Consider the following 18,917-nt stretch of genomic DNA (forward strand, 5'->3'; position numbering starts at 1 on the left):
GGGCGTGGCCAGCGCGCCCGGCATGTGCCTCGACGGGCGCTGGCGTCTGCCAATGGGAAGCGGTAGGAGGCGGGCCTTGGGGGAGACAGACCAATGGCAGCGCGGCGCGCCGTGACGTAGTGCCGGCGGTGTATAAAAGCGGGTGCGTGCGCGCTGAGCTCTCGCTTGCACAGTATGGCCGGCGACATTAGCTAGCGCTCGCCCTACGCTCTTCTCTGTAACAGGGGAACACGGACTACAAGGAACCGAACCGCATCGCCCGCCCGCACCCCCGCTCGGACTGTAACCCACGCTCACGCCGCATCCGCACGCAAACGGGGGGGGTTCGCTAGTTTGAAAAAAAAAATATCTTTTTTTCTTCCTATTTTTTTTTAAATTAATATTACAAAAAAAAGACAAAAAAACAACCAACGTAGACGGTGAAGCCCGCCCGGAGGGAGCGGGACCCGGCGGCGGCAGCGGGCGGCCGGGGGCGGCAGTTTGGTTGCCGTTTAATTTCTGTGGTTGTTGGTTGCCGAGTTGTCTCACCATGAAGGAGAACGGTGCACACTTCTTCGAAGGGACCGAGAAGCTGTTGGAGGTGTGGTTCGCCCGGCAGCAGCCCGCGCAGCAGGAGCCGCACCAGAGCAAGGGCTCCGGGGACCTCCGCACCATCCCCAGGTCCGGGGGGGCTTATATGGGGGGGGGCGATGGGGGCGCTGCCCGTAGTGGACAATGGGGGGGACTTGGATTGGGGAGGCGCTGCTCTCAATGGCCTAAGGGGGGAACTTGGATGGGAGAGTCGCTGCCTTTAATGGGGGGGGGGGGGGCTTCAGGGGGGCCAGGTTTGATGATGGGGCCGCTACCCTTTGTGGGCTGTAGGGGGGAACTTGAATTGGGGGGTTGCTGCCCTTAATGGGCGGGGGGGGGGGCTTAGATGGCGGGGTCGCTGCCTTTAATAGGCAATGGGGGGGCGCTGTCCTTTAAAGGCTTTAAGGGGGGACTTGGATGGCGGGGGGACGCTGCCATAGATGGAGGGGATTGCTGCCCTTAATGGGCAGTAGAAGGGGGGATCTGGATGGGGGAGAGGTGGTGGGGTCACGGCCCGTAATGGGCGGAGAGTGATAGTGGGGGTCTCTGCCTTAATGGGAGGGGGACATTTTATTTGGGGGGCCGTGGTATAGTGGGTGCTGCTTAATGGGCAGTGGCGGGGGCTACTTGAGGGGGGGCAGAGGTGATGGGGTCGCTGCCATTTAATGGGCATGGGGGATTGAGGAGGGGAGAGACTTGCGAGGTGGAGGGGGCGAGCTGCCCTTAATGGTGGAGGGGAATGGCCGGTGTGGGCGGTGTCGGTGCGGGGGGGGGGGGGGGCGATGGCAGTGCCGGGGTTGTTTCCGGGGTGGCTCGCGAGAAGCCTGCGCTGCCGGTCACCTCCCCCCCATCCTTCGGTGACAGCCCCGGCGGCGCGGGAGGAGGGCGGGGGGCGCGGGGAGGGGGCTCTCCAGTCCCGGCGGGGGCACTGTGTGGCGGCGGGGTGGTGTCGCAGCGCCGCCGCGGGGTCCTCGCAGCCGCCGGGCTCGGCGTGCGAAGGGAGGCTCGGAAAATCCCTGCCCCGAGAGCGGGGGGGGAGGGCGGGAGCCGTGAAGCCGGGCTGGGCGCTCCCGGAGCGGGATCGATGGCTCCGCACGTGGCCGGGTCCCCCCGCGCTCCCGGGAGGCGGTGCCCGCCGTCCCTTCCCGTGTATCCCTGTGGCGCGATCTGGAGCGGGGGGTTCCCCCCCCTTCCTCCTCTCGAAGTGTGGCTGGAGCCGCGGTTTACACGTGAGTCCCCTGGCCGCGCTCCCGGTGCGGCGGCCGAGGCCAATGAGCGCGGGGCGGGCGCTGCCGCCCAATGGGCGCCGCGGGGGGAGAAAGGGCTGGGCCCGACCGGCTCCCGCCGCACACGTGTTCGGTCTCTGCCGCCGAGGTGCCCCGCCGGCCTTTGTTAGCCCGCGGCCACCTGCCGCCGGGGGAGCCCCATGGGGGCTGCGGGGCACGGCGACAGCGCGGTGTTTGGCGGGGGAGTCCGGAGAGACTGCGCTACCGGGACTTACTGCAGTGGGAAGGGATCCAACTGGGGATCCGAGGAAAATGTGGTTGGGCACAAGTGAAATTTATGTTCAGGCACGTTTACTTAAGTGTCAGAAAATAGGAGCGGTGAGCTTGAAGCCCAAAGCAAAATCTAGTTATGTACCCTAGCGTGAACCCAGAACAATGTACAGGTTTGGTATATAGGTGTAATCAGCTGACATAGTTGAAAAAGCAGGCTTGGAATCGTAGAATTTTTTTTCATGATATCCAGCCTGAACCTCCCCTGGTGCAGCTTGGGGCCATTCCCCCTTGTCCTGCCCCTGTCACTTGGGAGAACAGGCCAGCACCCTCCCCTCAGCCTCCTCTTCTCAAGCCTAAACAACCCCAGTTCCCTCAGCCGCTCCTCATAAGACTTGTTCTCCAGCCCCCTCACCAGCTTCGTTGCTCTTCTCTGGACACGCTCCAGAGCCTCAACATCCTTCTTGTAGCGAGGGACCCAGAACTGAACACAGTCTTTGAGAGGCAGTCTCATCAGTGCCGAGTAAAGGGGCAGAATAACCTCCCTAAGGCTTGTCTTTAGCCTTCCTATTTGCTCTGTAGTCTTTACTGATGAGGTGTGTTTGCTGTCAGTATGGTAAGCTGCTCAATTTTTGAGGTTCAAGGATGTGGTGTTTTCAGTGTATCCAGATATGCTTGTTTTGTATCACTGTTTTCCGGTGCTCTTTGATCTTGGAGGAAAGCTTGTCACGATGTATCAAACGTTTGGAATATGGTAATCATGGTAGTGTCTCCATTCAAAGGCATGCTGAACATATGCTATTTCTCTTTTCCTTTTGTTTTGGTATTTCTCAGCAAATTCCCTGTGTGCATATATTGTTGGAGTTAGCTATCGAAAGATCTGAATTGCCAGTAGGCAGATAACTGTCTTTCCTGAAATAATTAATAGCCTATGTTGTGTGTGTGTGTGTATATATATACACACCACTAGCTCATGGGCTGTGGAAGCTTTGTTTCTGACATGACAGAAGTAGTACAGAATACGTGTTTAGGTCTGACCTGTTGGTGTCATGAGGGAGTTTGCTCATGTAACTCTGACTCGTGAAGCTATTCAGACCTTTTTGAATAATGTGTGTAACATGGGAATCATCAGATGCGGTTATACAGTTCTTTGAGATTTAGTGCTGTAGAAGATACCACAAGGTAGCAACTTCTATAGTTATTGTCCAGGCAAGTCTGGAAGGCCATAGCAAATTGTAGCCGAAATACTTACAGATGATCTGAGTTATGTAGACACTTCAGGATTCCTGTTTTTTACTTTAAATGTGGAAGATTCCAAAAGTACTCATTTGACTTCATTCATTAGCTGGTGTTGGAATATACAGATCTAGTTTAGAGATGATGTTCTGCAAATGCCTTCCTTCTTGACATGTTCATGCTCTCTGGTGTTCTGTTTGTCAGCTCAGGCTCATAGTTACAAAAGTACAAACTTAATTTTTTTAAACTTATTCTTTTTAAAGAGAATTTAATGTCGTTGCAAGGCAAGTACTATGGCCATTCCTTTGCATGGTTTAGATATGGCTGTAAAGTTTTAATAGAGTAGATGCAAACTGTTAACTGTTGAACATGTGGTCTTTAACACAGTTTCAGAGCTGTGAGCAAGCTTTGAAGACCTTTGTGTTAATTGGCTCCTAATACAAAATGTTAATTGAATCTGTGTGCTTTTTTGGTGGGAAGCTGTGACATGTCTGAATTTCTGTTAACCAGTGTCTAGGAGTAATTGTCAGTGGTAGTTTTGCTGGTGTGAAATGAAGTTTTATAAACTTCTTTTAGAAAATTGTTGGAATTGTTTGCATTTATCAGTTGATGCAAACAACTGATGGTTGATACGTGCAAGTGAAAAAATTCTGAATACAACATGTTGCCCTACGGTAATTCTACAATGCCAGTTGAATAGGCTTGTATGTGCTGAACAGAATGAAATCGAAGCTGAAACTGTAAAACAACAGCTAAGTTAGACTCAAGCTGCAAACCAGTCAAGTTCCTCTTGTATTGTAATACCTGCTTAGTAGTGAAATGTGAGCCATTCATCTGCCGAATGACTAAGCTAATGTTCAGACCTAAAATTTGTCATGTGCTTGTAGGGGTTAGATGTTTTTAAGTCTTTGCTAACTATCACCAGTGAAAAAAGTTCAAGACCTGATGTGATTGAGAACATTTTCACATTCTTTTTCTTTTTGTGGGCAAGCCTGCTTTCTAGAGAAGAGTTTGGATAGATGTGAAGTATTTAAGATAAGATCTATACTTACTGTTTTATTACATCCGGTAAAGGTCCCAACTGAACTAAGTATTGAATACAAGTTTTACTTTACAAATTGGAAAAGAGTCCATATTTCAAGTATTCAACCCTGATGAATAATCTGGAATTGAGTTTGATTTTGTACCTTTAATGTTCTTCATATTTTTCTATATTATGTGGACACAAGAAACTGGAGAAGACACAGTGCAGTAATTAGCAATATGGAGTGACAATGAGAGTCTCATCCTTGGGACATGAAAACTGCTAAGCACCAATCAAGTCAAGTGTTTGATGAGAGTCCTGTGAATACTTGCTTTGTACTGCACCCTATAGCCTGAGTCAACTCACTGCTGCAGTGCAACCAGTGAAGGTAGAAGGGGCTGGGCCAGGAGGCTATTCTGCTGCTATTGCTGCAGTGCTTCAGAACAAAACAGTGTAGTGCTACTTTGCAAGGAGACTGGGAAGAAGGCATGGTAGGTAAGATTGTGCCAGGATAAAGGCTTCTGTTACTGTGTACTTGCTGAGGTTTTTTACATGGAGATGGAAGGTCATTTGGAGAACTTCATGTAAGAATTCAGTCTTCCCTTCATCAAGATTCATTTAAACTATATTACCACAAGGGGTTTCCTAATGTCTATTTGCTCATCTGGGAGAACAGGAAGATTTGAGATTTATGGCAGATACCTGCTGCCTTACAGCCCATCTTCCTTATGGAGAAGGTTATTCTCAAACTTGCCCTGAATGTTGCCTCTGAGTCTTGTTGAAGCCCTCCTGCGCATGTTGGGGGTAATGCTTCCTTAAACATCTTTGGTGTCTGGTATGATTTGTCCTTTGCTATGAGAGCCTGGGGAATACCAATCATGTATCTTTGAATGTAAAGGATGGAGTTATTGTTCCATGTACACTGTTGTTAACGGCAATAAAGGTCTGCAACAGGAGCAACGTGCCACCTTTAAAGCACTGTCTGTGGCCATCTTTGTGCTGTTGCTGAATATCTTGGTGTTGTTCTCTTTATTAGTTGGCTCAGGACCTTCTAGGTAAGAAGTATTTTGTGAGGAGTACTGCTTGAAATCACTTTTGATGTGAATGCAGCTTTCAGTTAAGGTGCTTTTTTTTAAATTGGGGATTAAGTGCGTGTCCCTGGAGAGCTTAAAATAAGCAAGATGCAGGCAGTCTTTCCGTGTATCTCTGTTCAGACCATACAGAGGGTGTGTGGGGTTTTGTGTGCTCCACAGATACTGCTGAGGTAAAATTATCGCCTTGTTAGTGCCTTATGTCTAAACTCAGGGTGTGAATGCAGCTCAAGATAATCAATCTTCAACAGCAACTTAAGTTTTTAAGTTATAATTCTAATAGAATATAACTCACATGCAGCTGTCTGCAGAGAAATAAATGGCTGCTAGGAGGTGCCTTAAAAAGCTTGTGGTTTTTGTGTAGTTAGTCTGCACCTGTTTCAGGAAGCTTGAAACTGATGTTGCAACTCTACTGAAGCTGATATTTAACCAGCTTCCTTGTAGCTGGGCTGCACCTCCTCTGTATAGACAGTTTAGACAAGGCATTAAGTTTGGCTGTTCTGGGTCATGGTATATTGATAGGAATTTTGCCTACTTAAGTGTAGCCTCCTAATGAGGTAACTGATGTACCTCCTGGGTCCTAGAAATAGTAAGTAACAGGTGAGGCAATCAAAACTTGCTCTACGGTTAAATGCTTGAATTTAAAACAAAGTCTTACAGTTAAGCACAAGATAAATGCTTATTACTTTGATTGCTACGAACTTGTCATGTGTCATTCTAATGAAGAGCTATGCAAGAGTATGTATACAGCTTAATCTGTCTTTAAGAATGTCATAGGATTTATTGCTGAAGAATTCTTGCCCTGCTGCAAAACAACTTTTTCTTCCGGTGCTGTCTGGGCAGTGTTAGCAAGGTTTTGTTACTTGGGTGGTTAGATGGTATGCCTGTGGAGGTTGTTAATTGCTGATAGGAACAAGTTCTTGATGTAGTTCTTTATCTCTTTAAATTGCTGTTATCCCCTTCCCAGTTGGCTTGAAACAGCAGTTTTGTTCTACTGCCTGGTATGGTTGACTCCTGTGATAAGAGTCTGGTTTATCCCTGAAGGTGAAGGCTCAGGATAGGCCAATAACTAGCATTTCAAAATATGGTATCGTCTGGCAAGGGCAACTTGATTCATAGCTTATTGTTTTCCAGAAATATGAAATAAGGAGCGAACATGGTTTGGAACTTGGTTGAGAGGGACTGTTGGCTATTGATTTCATTATACACTGAAACATACTTCCTAAAAATAAATTGAAGTACTTCTCTATTTCTGAGATTATTTCACTGGCATACCTGTGTGGCAGTTTGAATGGAAATTATTTGTGCTCTGGCAACAAGTCTGATAAGGCTCTAAATGTTGCAACACAGGCATGGTAGATTGCTAAACTTGATTTTTTTTTTCTTTTGGCATATTCTGCTACCCAAGTATAGAACAAGTAGCTTTCTACTATTCAAGCATGGATCGTTTTTCACACTTCAGCAGATGTATTCTGTTTTCATTTGGTATTCCCTGAGCATGTGCAGCTGTTTAAGGTGCTTGGTGCTTGTTTAATGGAGAAACTATTTTAACTTTCAGTAGGTGGCAGTTAATTGAAATTTCAGAAACAGGATCTTTAAGCTTTAGAACAAGGTGGGTAATTAGCTTGCATATTAGTGAGGAATTGGTCTCAAATGCATTTCCAGTTTGGCATTCCAATGGATGCAGGTCTGCTACAGGTATTAAGTAGCTGCCAATGATTCTTGTGCATCATGCTCTAGTATACTTGAGTATGGGAAAGCGGTTTCCAAAGTCTTTGGGATTGTCTTGATGTCTGGTTATGTGAAATAATTTGGGAAATAGTAGTGCAATCCACGTGCGCACCATTGAAAAGGTAATTTTGAAGAGCGGAAGCCCATCATAGCAGTTTGAGAATTAATTTCTTTGGTTCCCCTTTTTCTGTTAGAGGTTTTGCTTCCCAGTTAAAGATTTGCTCTGTTATGAAATGAGAAGTAATTTTCTTGAGTTTTTCAGTTAATAACTTTGAGGATTTTTACTTGACAAAATAAGATGTGGTTATCTGCAAAATGTGTAGTCATAACCATTGAATTACTATTTTTAAGATGGATCGATTTCTTTTTCACTTTTAAGTGGGGGTGGACATTGCTTGTCTCTAGTAACACTTGAAATAATTATACAGATTAAAGAGAAGGAAGAAATGTAAGAGTTGGACTTCTAGTGAACTCAGTCTTCTTGTACGAAGTATTCCCAGATGTTCTTCATTAGCTCTGCTTTAAACAATGGAAAATGTCAAATACTAAGGTCACCTTGTTTAAATAGATTACATTGAGATCAAATCCAGGATGTTAGTGGTCTCTCTGTAGTTTTCTGTGCTTAACTTTAAAATGCATGTAGGTACAGGCCAGTACCTCTGCAAAACTTCTCCCTAATATGGTCAAGTCTAATTCTGGGTGCTGCAGCCCTTGGTTAGTTCATTTTATTGGTGCTTCTGAATCAAGACTGACATCTTGTGTTTCTCAGCTTCCAGGCTTTCTTCCTTAATACTACTCTAGTCAGATCAAATTATTACCTTTGCCTTTATTCCTCTAAAGGCTGAAGGCATGAATGTTAGGCATATGGCTAGCTATGGTTTCTGTAATGGAATAGTCAAGAATTGAGCGAAGTTTTAATATGCAAACATGTTGTGCAACTGTAAATTTTGGCCATAGTACCTAAATACCAACTGTAGTACTAATGACAATAGCTAGGGACTTCTTTGCATGGCAGGCTTTGGACTTAATGTGCACTATTGTTTTGTTAGCATCCTATGATGGTCCTTCATTGTTTGACTACTTGAACACCAAAATTTTTATATCTTCCTCTACTAATTCCTGATTGAAAGTTAAATGAGCCATTTTCTGGAACTGTCTGGTACTGCAGTACAGTGATAGTTATGTAAAGATACTTATTTGAAATTCTCACTTGTCTACATAGAGCTAAGATTTTGAATTCTCTGGCCAGGTAAGAAGCTTGTGAAGGCTGAGACACATGCTGTTGCAAAGCCCAAGATAGTAACATATCCATTAATGCTCAGACAAGTATGAAATCATATTTGTAGTAACGTACAAGTGGGATTACTGCAGCTCAGCACCAGGCAGTGTAGAGGAACTCTGCCTCAGCGTTCATAAATGCTGTGTCAGACACTAGTTGTTTCTTTAATGTTGGATAATATATCATCACTGGTGGTGCTGGAATGATTTGAACAGTTAATTCCACCATACCAAACTAAATTAACACATTACCTAGGTCAGTTTACTGCAAGGGTATAATAGGATGGTAGAGGGTAGATACATTTGGGAAAGTCATGCAGGCATACTGTAAACTCTAGAGAAAACTAAATCCTTCAGTTGTCATCTTGGCAAAATAGTGTGATTGTCTATAAGCATTTAAAAAACCTAATAAACTGATGCAGTCTTTGCTTTTAGCATTTTTTGAAGATGAGCAGACACTTGTATTTTCTTGTATACTTAAGTATCAAGAACAGAGCTAAACCCAGACAATGATGTAAGTGTAAAGTCAAATACATGTGCAGGACTTCAAGCATTAAAAACAAGCTGGTTATTTGAGATGCTGATTTGAGTGGTCTGTGCTGTCATGCCTATAGTTGCAGAAGAGTATTTCATTGAGGTTCCAGAAGTGGGGAGGTAGGGAATACTGCACTTTGATTTTAAGTATCCAGTGATATGAATTAAAACTGCATAAGCTTGGTCAGATATGCACTTAATTATGAGGGATTTTAAGATGCACAGGATTCTTAAACTCATTTTTAATAGCCTCCTTTTAGATTAGACTGAAGCTATGGAGTGAGTCTATATTCTGGTCAACTCCTCTAGAACTATACTGGTTTAGTGCAATATGCACTTTAAAAGGGAAGAACCTCAAGGATTGGTAGTCAAGTTACAGAATTCAGTTTCAGGAGACATTCTCAATTGAGGGGGGCCTTAAGGAATTTATTAGCTGGGTGTTTAGAGAAGCAAAGAACATCCAGAGGTCTTTTAGGTATATATACAGCAGTATCTAGAACTTAAACTTCGCTAACTGACCAGTTTCCTAAGGGGGAAGTATTGATGGCTGCTGGAGGAACTCTGCTGATAGATTTAACAGTGAATGCTCTGTCCTGAAGCACAACTACAGAATCAGGCTAGGAGCTTGCTTGGTGATTAAAAAAAAGGCAGTTCTTTTGCACTTCTAGCTGCTGAGGGTCCTGTAGCTGTTCCAGCTCTGCTGACAGGCAGCTTCGTTTTATGCTGGGTTAGTTCTTGGTTCATGGCTGGTCTGAGCACAAGAGCCAGCACAAACCTACAGCTGGAATATGCCGTGAGAAGGGAGGGATGAAAGAGATAGGACAGTCTTCTAATTCTGCAGCTTCTGGAGGCTGTATACTTTCCTGTCTGCTTTATAGCAAACTTGACTACGTTGAATTCCATTAATGTATGGCATTATGGACCAGTGAAGACTGAAGTAACAACCAAAGTAGTTTTCTGCAAGTCTGCCTTTCCTTGTGAGTGCTTGAAAGTCTTTGGGCTTAATTTGAGCACCTCGACTTTTTTAGATTTTATGAATAAAATTTCTTCTGGAATGCACCATGGCAGTAAAAAAAACTGAAATATGAAACTTTTACCACTTTACTGAAATCTAGCACTGCGGCTTCAGCTTGTGCTATGTGAAAGCAGTTGAGTTGGTTTTCTTCTGTTCGTAGTGTTCGAAACTATTTTCTGTAAGTCCTTTATCTTTTCTAGCGGTAGAAGGATTTCTATGATCCTGATTGATCGAAGAGAGGAATTTAGGTCATTGAGATGTATTAGTCCTTAGGGCTGGTCTTCATTGAAATTATGGACGTGATTCCAAGCTGATAAATAAGACATATTAATGTTAACTTCCTGGTTTATTACTCTAGTAGTTGCCTCTGACTACTGTGATTGAAGTACACGGCAATTCAACCTAAAGCATATCTTAAGTTATCGCAGTGAATTTCACCTTGGTACATGTGGGATGCAGAGTGTAAGGTTATCCTGACTTGCCGAGTTAAAGCTTGGAGTTGCTGTTTGACAGTTGTCTTCCTGCAGCAGATTGTGAATAATACTTAGATATTGGGAGCTAAGAATTTGATATTCCTGTGTTGTGATAAGACAGTTCCTATATATGAAGTCTTTGCCTTTCCTACTATCCATAGTCTTATTTGGGCTATACTTTTTGTCCAGGTTTCCAGAAAGCTTCAGTTTGCTTAACCTGTTTGTACTCTCATTTCTTCACAGGATTGAGTGGGACAAGCTTCTGGAGAATGTGCATTGTTTGATCATAAGTGTGACAAAAACTGACAAGCAGGAAGCTTATGTACTCAGGTAAGCCACTGCTTATTCCATTTGTCTCCAAGAGGTTAAAAGTTAAAGCTGTCCAAGTATCTGCTTGGCTGAGAATCTGGTTGTGGATCCTGAAGTTCATGACTACATCTTTCAGGGGTCTGCTAATTGTAATACTGTCATGGTTTAGTACCGGGCATGTCTCTTTAGGTACCAGTGCTTATTTTTTTTCTTGAACTAAAAGGATTAAGGACAGAGTTGCGTTGTTTCTGCACCTGATTGTTCAATTTTGTCCAGGGATAAATAGGTCTCCCCAGTTAAGAGGTTTAGGATTACTTCAGCAGAAGAGTGCATGCAAATGTCACTTCTAGATCAGCAAAAACTTTATCAGGAGATTGCATTATCTGGAGTTACTCTATCAAGTGAACAGCTCTTGCAGCTGGGCTAAGGACATCTGTGAAAATGCAGCTTTTCTGAAATCCTGGAATTGGTGGTGTGCAGTAGTTACAAGGACACTACTTTGCCATGTGTTTTTCATCTTGCAGAATACTTGCAGGCTTTTTCTGCATGGATTTTGCAGACACATTAGCATTTTCTGTTTTACTTCATATTATAAAAACTGAAGCTTTTGTGCTCTGAAAGACTGCCTCGAAGGCAAGGTTGGGCTAAGAGCAAGCTAGTCACAGAAACTGGGCTGCAGTCTTGTTTCTACAAGCTTCATGTATTTAAATCAAAATTCTGAAAAGAATACTTACAACTGTGTCCTGAATGAAATATAGCCTTTACTTTCAGCTCTTAAATGGCATTCCAGACTGAGTTAGTACTTTAAGCTAGACTTATTCCCATTGCCGAGTTACTTGATGAGAAGATACTTGTTATGTGTTTAAGTGTTCTGGTTATAGAATGAATGCTTATCTCCAGTTCACTGGGACTGTAGTTAAGTATCTGGCTTACAGTTTATACATAGTTCATTTCTTTCTCATGTGTAAGGTATAATGTATATCTATGCCTATGCTCTCAAGACTTCCTGTGGACTGGTGCTGATTTACCACTTCCCAGTAGTCGGCTGTCACTGAAGATGGAGCCAGACAATTTATAAAATTTTCTTCAGGCTTTTGACTTTCTCATAGGCTTTATTTCAGCTGAGAAAGTCAGGTTACATTTGATGCTGTTCTTTTTCTGGGTTAAGAAATTAAATTGCATGTCTCTCTATACCCACTTCATAGCATGTTTGTGCTTCTTGACTAGATTGAGGATATGTCAAGTATTTAGTACCTTTTTGCCTGCAGTGTGGTAGCTGTGCAGCAGGTATTTTTTTTGGGAAATCTAAAAAGCTCTCAAATGCTAGTTGAAATCTATTGGTTTGATCCATTTCCCAAACAGGTTTCTGTGCCCTTTGCTGACTGTTCACTTACAGTAATGTGTTTGAGATTAAGAACCAAGGTTTAACCATTCTCTCCTTGCTTGATTTATATAGATCTTTTACTATATTAATGCTTTTTTTTTTTACAGTGAGAGTAGCATGTTTGTCTCCAAGAGACGTTTCATTTTGAAGACGTGTGGTACCACCCTCTTACTGCAAGCACTGGTTCCCCTGTTGGAGCTTGCTAGGGAGTACAGTGGGTTTGACTCAATTCAGGTAAGGTGCCAGTACCCACTGCATCTTCCTTAGAACAAAAGAGCTTTTTAATAATATTTCAAATTCACTGGTCTTATTAAATATTCTGAAACTTCCTTTGCCATTTATGTATGCTTCCCATCATAGGGAGATTGTGCATCTAAGATTGCTTGCTCTGCTTTAGGATTTAGCCTTCTATTTGCCTCTTAAAGGATGCTAACTTACAAATGCTGTTGTGCTGAGTTAAGTTAACTTAAGGCTGAAAGACTCCCATGCCCGTATTGTCAGTGCTGAAGTCACCCATGTCTTGTGGAAAACAGATCTGCAAGTAAGCTGTCTCCTGTAGCTTGCGAATATGGTTTCTTTCCTAGCTTAATTCCCCTGAAGTGCAAGTACAGGTAGCAGCATATTTGACAATGTAAACTTGGGTCTTGTGAATGCTTATAGTAAATGCTTGTATTTTTCTAGGCTTTTAGATTCAAGGAGGGTGGATATAGTCAATATCTAAGATGCAACTTTATTTTTCAGAGCTTCTTTTATTCACGTAAGAATTTCATGAAGCCTTCCCACCAGGAGTACCCACATAGGAATTTCCAGGAAGAAGTAGAGTTTCTTAATGAAATTTTCCCAAGTAAGTGCGTGAAACTTCAGCAAAGTTGCACAGCTTGTGAGAAGTGTTGATGTGAAGTGAGAAGCGCTACAAGAAGTACAGGCTGCCAGGCCATTCATTCAGCAGCACTTGTGGTTCTGCAGCCAGCACAAGCTTTGACTGCAAGAATATCAAAAGCTATCGAAATACTTATTTTCTGAATATCTGACACCAACTTGCCAAGATCAAAATTTAAGTCGTACTAAGCTTGACACTTGGCACCTTCTTAACTGAGGTCATTTTCAGACTTGCAAATGGAGCATAGACTGCAGAGTCTACTTCTCACTAATCCTAAAAGCCCTTTAAGAAGATAAAATAGTAATTGAATGTAATAAATACACTGAAGTAAAATATAAGCTTTTCTAAGAAAAGTTACTGCAGTAAAGATTGAATTCAAACATTTTATAAAATCTGATATGTAGAAGAATAACCTTGAATTTTAACTGCTGGCAGGAATGTTTGGGTTTTTTGCAAGAACATGGAAACTGTAGTACTTAAGTTACTTGAAAACAAATGCTAATCATAACTTAATTAAGTAAACACTTCAGAGTACCAGAGTGTCTGATATGTACCAGGGTGTCCGATCTCTAATCTGAATTTTCTGCTAGTAGGCTCTGAACTGGGTTGTCCAGACAACCTTCTGAGGGAGTCTGGTTTTCTGATAATTGACTTTATATGCCCAAAGTTAAAAGCCTCCTTCTTTGATACAGTTGCCAACTGTATCAGTGGACCTCTTAGGGTTCTGTGAAAGATTTCTACTACCTTTAAATGTAAAATGAAGGTAATCTTTTTATAAAGGATCAGCTTTGGTACATTAACTGGAGAATTTTTCTCTTTTCAGATGGAGCAGCTTATTGCATGGGGCGTATGAATTCTGATTGCTGGTATGTATGTACAGACTTTGAAGTCTTTGACTTACAGTAGAACCTCCCTTGGTGCTACTAATATTTATTACATCCATGATTTGTATTTTATGTAGGTACCTGTACACCCTGGATTTCCCAGAGAGTCGGATATCCAATCAGCCTGATCAGACACTGGAAATTCTGATGAGTGAGCTTGACCCAGTAGTTATGGACCAGTTCTACATGAAAGATGGTGTTACTGCAAATGATGTCACTCGTGTATGTTTGCCTTAAAACTAAGCATGTTTGGGAATGGTGGCTATTGGCCAACAAAATGCTTTACTTACAGCTGAATACAGGGTATATTTTTTTGTAGGAAAGATCTCATAGAAAATGTCAGGTTAATTTCTTGGGGGTTTCGGGGTAAAATGGATTTAACCTTAGTGTTTTTGGAAATATGAACTTCACTTTTTCAAAGTCCCTGCTTCAACCTATTCAAAGGAGCGATTTGTAGTGTTTTGGGTGTTGGGAATAAAACCACAACTATCACTGAAGGATGGAGATTAAAAAGAATAAGGCTTAGACTGGAGATCTTGAATGCCAAGAGAATCTATATATCAAAAATTAAATCATGAAGCCATTTGCATAGTAGGGGGATGTCTGGGTTTAAGGTCAAAGCATATCTTGATGGTTTTTTCACTTCTTTTTCAAATGGGAAAGTCCTGTGACACAGTGTCACTGACAAGTACATTTGACTCAGTCTGGTTTTCCATCTTAGGCTTTGATTCTCATACTGTATTTGCTACTGAGATTTGGCTGTAGCTCGAGGACTGTGTGGGAAATCCAAGTGTTTCCCATTTTCTGCTCAGTGGTAATCTCACTAGACTGCTGTTACTTCTCATATGATGGATAGTGTCTTAGCAACTTCATCTGCCAGTTCGGTCAGGACCTGTGGATGCATCTGATCAGGTTCCATGGACTTGAGTGCCTTAGGGTTCCTCAAATGGTCTCAAACCTGGTCCTTTCTTACAATGGGCAGTTCCCTACTCTTGCAGTTCATGCCTTTGTCTTCTGCAACTTGGGTGATGTGGCTTGAGTCCTTGTTGAAGGCTGAGGCAGAAAAAGTTGTTACCTCGTCCTTCTCCATATCCTGGGTAACCAGGTCTCCAGTTTCCTTTCTGAGAGGGTCCACCTTCTCCCTAGTTTTCTGTTTATCACTGATGTATCTATAGATGCTTTTCTTGTTGCCAAAGGTGTCCTGGCCAGATTCAATTCTATCCAGGCTATAGCTTTCCTAACCCAATCCCTGGCTGCATGGGCAATTCCTCTATTACTCTCAAGTGACCTGCTCTTGCTTCCACCCTCTGTAGGCTTCCTTATGTTCAAGTTTGTCCAGGTGCTTCTTGTCCATCCATGCTGGCCTGCTGGCATTTTTGCCTATCTCTTTGCTGGGATGCGTTGCTCCTGAACTTGGAGGAAGTGATCCTTGAATATTAACCAGCTTTCATCTCACCCAAGAGTAAACACAAACATTGTCTGCTTCATGTATACTGGTTGAACAGAAACTCCATTTTTCATTTTACTTGCCGAAGCAATTCTGTATTAGAATTCTAAGGTTTTTCTTTGACATGGAGGTATGCAGCTTGGTTCTGTAAGATGCAAAGTATCTGATAACTTGCATGAAAGTTGGCAGTCAGTCACTTTAGTAACTGATGGGATGCAAAACAGTTTCATCTACAGTGGTACAGATTATCAAACTGACTTGTTATTGGGAGGATTCTGGTGTTCTGTCCCTATACTGGTATTTGTTCTGCCTTTGATTTAAATTTAATTTAAGATGCACAGTAAAATGAAGTGATGCAATTTAAACTTCTCTTTCAGATGAGTGGAATTCGTGACCTGATACCAGGTTCTGTTATTGATGCTACAATGTTCAATCCTTGTGGGTATTCAATGAACGGGATGAAATCGGATGTAAGTTTATTGCTTTATTGATCATTAGTAGTTAATAGTAATTTAAAAAATAAATAGTAATTATTTGGCACTCATATCTATTTTCAGGGAACTTACTGGACTATTCACATCACTCCAGAACCAGAGTTTTCTTACGTTAGTTTTGAAACAAACATAAGTCAGACCTCTTATGATGACCTGATTAGAAAAGTTGTAGAGGTTTTCAAGCCAGGAAAATTTGTGACAACCCTCTTCGTTAATCAGGTGAGTTCTCTTGTGTTACCCTGTCAGCTCCTCAAATGTTTATAGAGGCAAACAAGCAAGGGTAGAGATTTTTGTTTACTGTGGTGTTAGTACTTTCCAGTTTACCTCTGTTTGGATGGTGGTTTCTCTCTGATATCACTTTGGCATGTCTGAAATCTCCAGAAAACCTGGGAAATACTAAGATGAGGCAGTCCAATGGTTTCTGGTGCTGTTCTGTATAAGCACAATTTCTTGCTTTGGCATTTTTCTGAATTTGGCTGCAGCTGTCAGTTGCTAAGGTGCTGCTAATGGTGATGCTGCCAGCCAGTGGTTCTTAGAAAGGCAGTACCAGATATGAGGCAGAGCCGCTGCTGGGTTTTGAAGCTTCCTGCAGCACTGTCAGGTGTGAGTTTGAAGCATGTTGGTAACAGGATCACAAGAAACACACAGAATACATGTTGTGCTAGTCCATCTTTAAATGCCAAGTTTAAAGTAAATTTTACCTTTTTGTTTTTTAGAGCTCTAAATGTCGTACAGTGTTTTCTTCTGCTCAGAAGATTGAAGGGTTTAAACGTCTTGATCACCAGATTGCCCAATTCAGTGATTATAATTTTGTTTTTACCAGTTTCACGAAGAATCGCCAGCAACAGCACAGTTGATTAAGAATGAAGAAAAAACGCAAAAAGAAATACCATATAGAAGGTGGTGGTTGCTTTCTAGTTAACGATTCAGGGGGCCATGCTTTCCACTCCCACCACCTTGTAGTTGTGGAAAGCCCTAGGTGTAATCATAGTATAACCATTTTGAATTGTATGCATTATTATATCAAGGAGTTAGATATCTTGCATGAATGCTCTCTTCTGTGTTTAGGTACTCTATGCCACTCTTGCTGTGAAATCAAAGTGCATGTAGAAAAATCTTACTGTATGAAACTTTACAACATTTGTAAAAATGATTCAGGTAGAATTACACACAGTATAGTTTTTCTCCAGGTATCACCAAAAATTCCCCACAGACAAGGCTTTCGTCCTCATTAGACTTTAGCCTCAACCTACTCACTGGAGTTGGTTCTCTGTTAAATTGTCACTTTTTTCATCTATGTTGTGATTTCAGTCTAAAACAGTTTTTGGCAAACTTTTATGATTTCTAATGAAACTGATTCCTGATTAACACTTTCATGTTTGGAAAACTTAAAACTGTTACAAATTGTTTTGCTACTACAGGTGGTGGTTGATTTATTTTTAAATCGGAGTAACTTTTCATGCTCTACTCAAGCTTATAAGAATTTGCTCAGCTATGCTGCAGCACTGGGCTAATGCATTGGTCTTTTAACTTGAGAACCTTGGGTCTAGGTACTAATGCAGGTTAATTGATCTTACCCTAAATGTTCCTTTATCTGTCCGCATCCCCGAGCTGTCACACTGCTACACAATGGCAGAATGTGAAGAAAGGTCCAAGACTTCTTGATAGGGGAAGAGTTGAGTCAGGATGCAAGCGCTTTGGTGTAGTTGTGCAACAGCTTTGCAGAGTGCAAATTCATATTGGTACAAGACATTTTCTTTCCTTATCGCCAATTATGTCAGACTAAGAAGCTGGTGCTCTTGAGTGCTGGCAGCTAGATCTGGTGAAAGAGTGGAATTTGCCAGGCTGGGTGTGTTGATTGGTTTGGATTATTCTCAGTGAAACCTGTGACCTACCACTTCTAACTGTAAAGCGTGCTTCTAAACTGGTCCAGTGTCACTTCATTTGTTCATGTTGTTCCAAGCAAAGCTAACGCCTTTATCTTGTGACAGTCCTGTGACATTGTTGTGCATGTGACTTAAGTTGTATTTGAGTGTTGTGACTTCATCTGTTTTTTCCTCCTAACTACTAAGGTGGTTCCTTTAATGGTGACTTGAGGGCGTTAAGTGAAGGCATAGAATAAGAACTGTCTGGGACACCTGTATGGAAGTGAAGTGGAGTGCTGTTCATGGAGCATGAATAAGTGTGTAATTCAAAGTCACTTTAATGGATATTGACTAAAATCCAGGCTTCAAAGAGCTGGCACACTTTCAGCTCTGTTTGCAAATACTGCTATTCTAACAGCCATGAGACCAGCATGTTAACCACCAACTGAGACATTTTTTTCCCTCTCTTGTCCTTGCAATGTTTTGACTCTTTCTGGCTTGACGCAGTGACTTTTCTTTGTTCCTTCTTTATTTATAAATGAAGCACTTTTTCAGTGCTTCTAACTAAAGTCTGCTTGGTTAGAAATCAAGTGGTTGGAACATTTTGAGTTTTTTTTATTTTAAGCCTATTTTGATGTTCTCTACCAATGTTATAAATTACATGCTGTAAATGGCACTAAAGCTTTTTGTAATATTGAGGACCAATATATCAGTGTTTTCTTTGTAAACCTTGTCCCAGCTGACCTGGCATTTGTTGGTCCTTTGAGCAGACTGAAGGTCCCTTTTCAAGTAATACTGAAATACACATTTTACAAATAGAAGCATAAGCCTCGGCTGTAAAAATGAAAGCTGTTGAATGGATTATTGAACTATCTAGGGTGATCAGGATGGGGGGAGTATGGTGTTTATAATTTCAGTGGTGTTAGACTTTGATCATTTAAAAATATCTGTACCACAACTTAATGCTTCAATAAAAGTTCGCTTAAATTGTTTATAGTGATGATGCAGCACTTCTGTCCTTCACACTTTGTGTGCTTTTTGGTACCACATGGTTTAATTCTGAAACAGATTCATGTTTCTTGTCCTAAATTACTTCTACCCTTATAGGAGATGCATCTCGACTGTTAACATAGTGGTGGTTCAGAATGACAGCATGTCAAAGGAAGCCAAATGGAAATGTCCTGTTCTTGAGGCTAAATATGTTTC

The 18,917-nt window shown here is 42.1% G+C and overlaps 1 protein-coding gene across 1 annotated transcript; it reads left to right on the top strand.

Annotated features, from left to right (window-relative positions):
- Positions 1-175: 175 nt before the first annotated feature.
- Positions 176-18,703, top strand: AMD1 (adenosylmethionine decarboxylase 1). The gene is made up of 9 exons (XM_009564855.2): positions 176-660; positions 10,692-10,778; positions 12,249-12,375; positions 12,883-12,985; positions 13,845-13,887; positions 13,983-14,127; positions 15,730-15,822; positions 15,910-16,065; positions 16,563-18,703. Exons 1-9 carry the CDS (start codon positions 530-532, stop codon positions 16,701-16,703), a joined length of 1,026 nt encoding a protein of 341 aa, XP_009563150.1. The 5' UTR covers positions 176-529; the 3' UTR covers positions 16,704-18,703.
- The last annotated feature ends 214 nt before the right edge of the window (positions 18,704-18,917 follow it).

Source organism: Cuculus canorus, chromosome 3 (assembly GCF_017976375.1).
Source record: "Cuculus canorus isolate bCucCan1 chromosome 3, bCucCan1.pri, whole genome shotgun sequence".
NCBI classification, from domain to species: domain Eukaryota; kingdom Metazoa; phylum Chordata; class Aves; order Cuculiformes; family Cuculidae; genus Cuculus; species Cuculus canorus.

Excerpts from the sequence above, each read along its gene's own strand:
- AMD1 (XM_009564855.2), top strand. The coding sequence starts at position 530 with ATGAAGGAGAACGGTGCACACTTCTTCGAAGGGACCGAGAAGCTGTTG. Across the intron at positions 10,779-12,248 it reads CAGGAAGCTTATGTACTCAG|TGAGAGTAGCATGTTTGTCT; the intron begins GTAAGCCACTGC and ends TTTTTTTTACAG. Across the intron at positions 12,376-12,882 it reads GTGGGTTTGACTCAATTCAG|AGCTTCTTTTATTCACGTAA; the intron begins GTAAGGTGCCAG and ends TTTATTTTTCAG.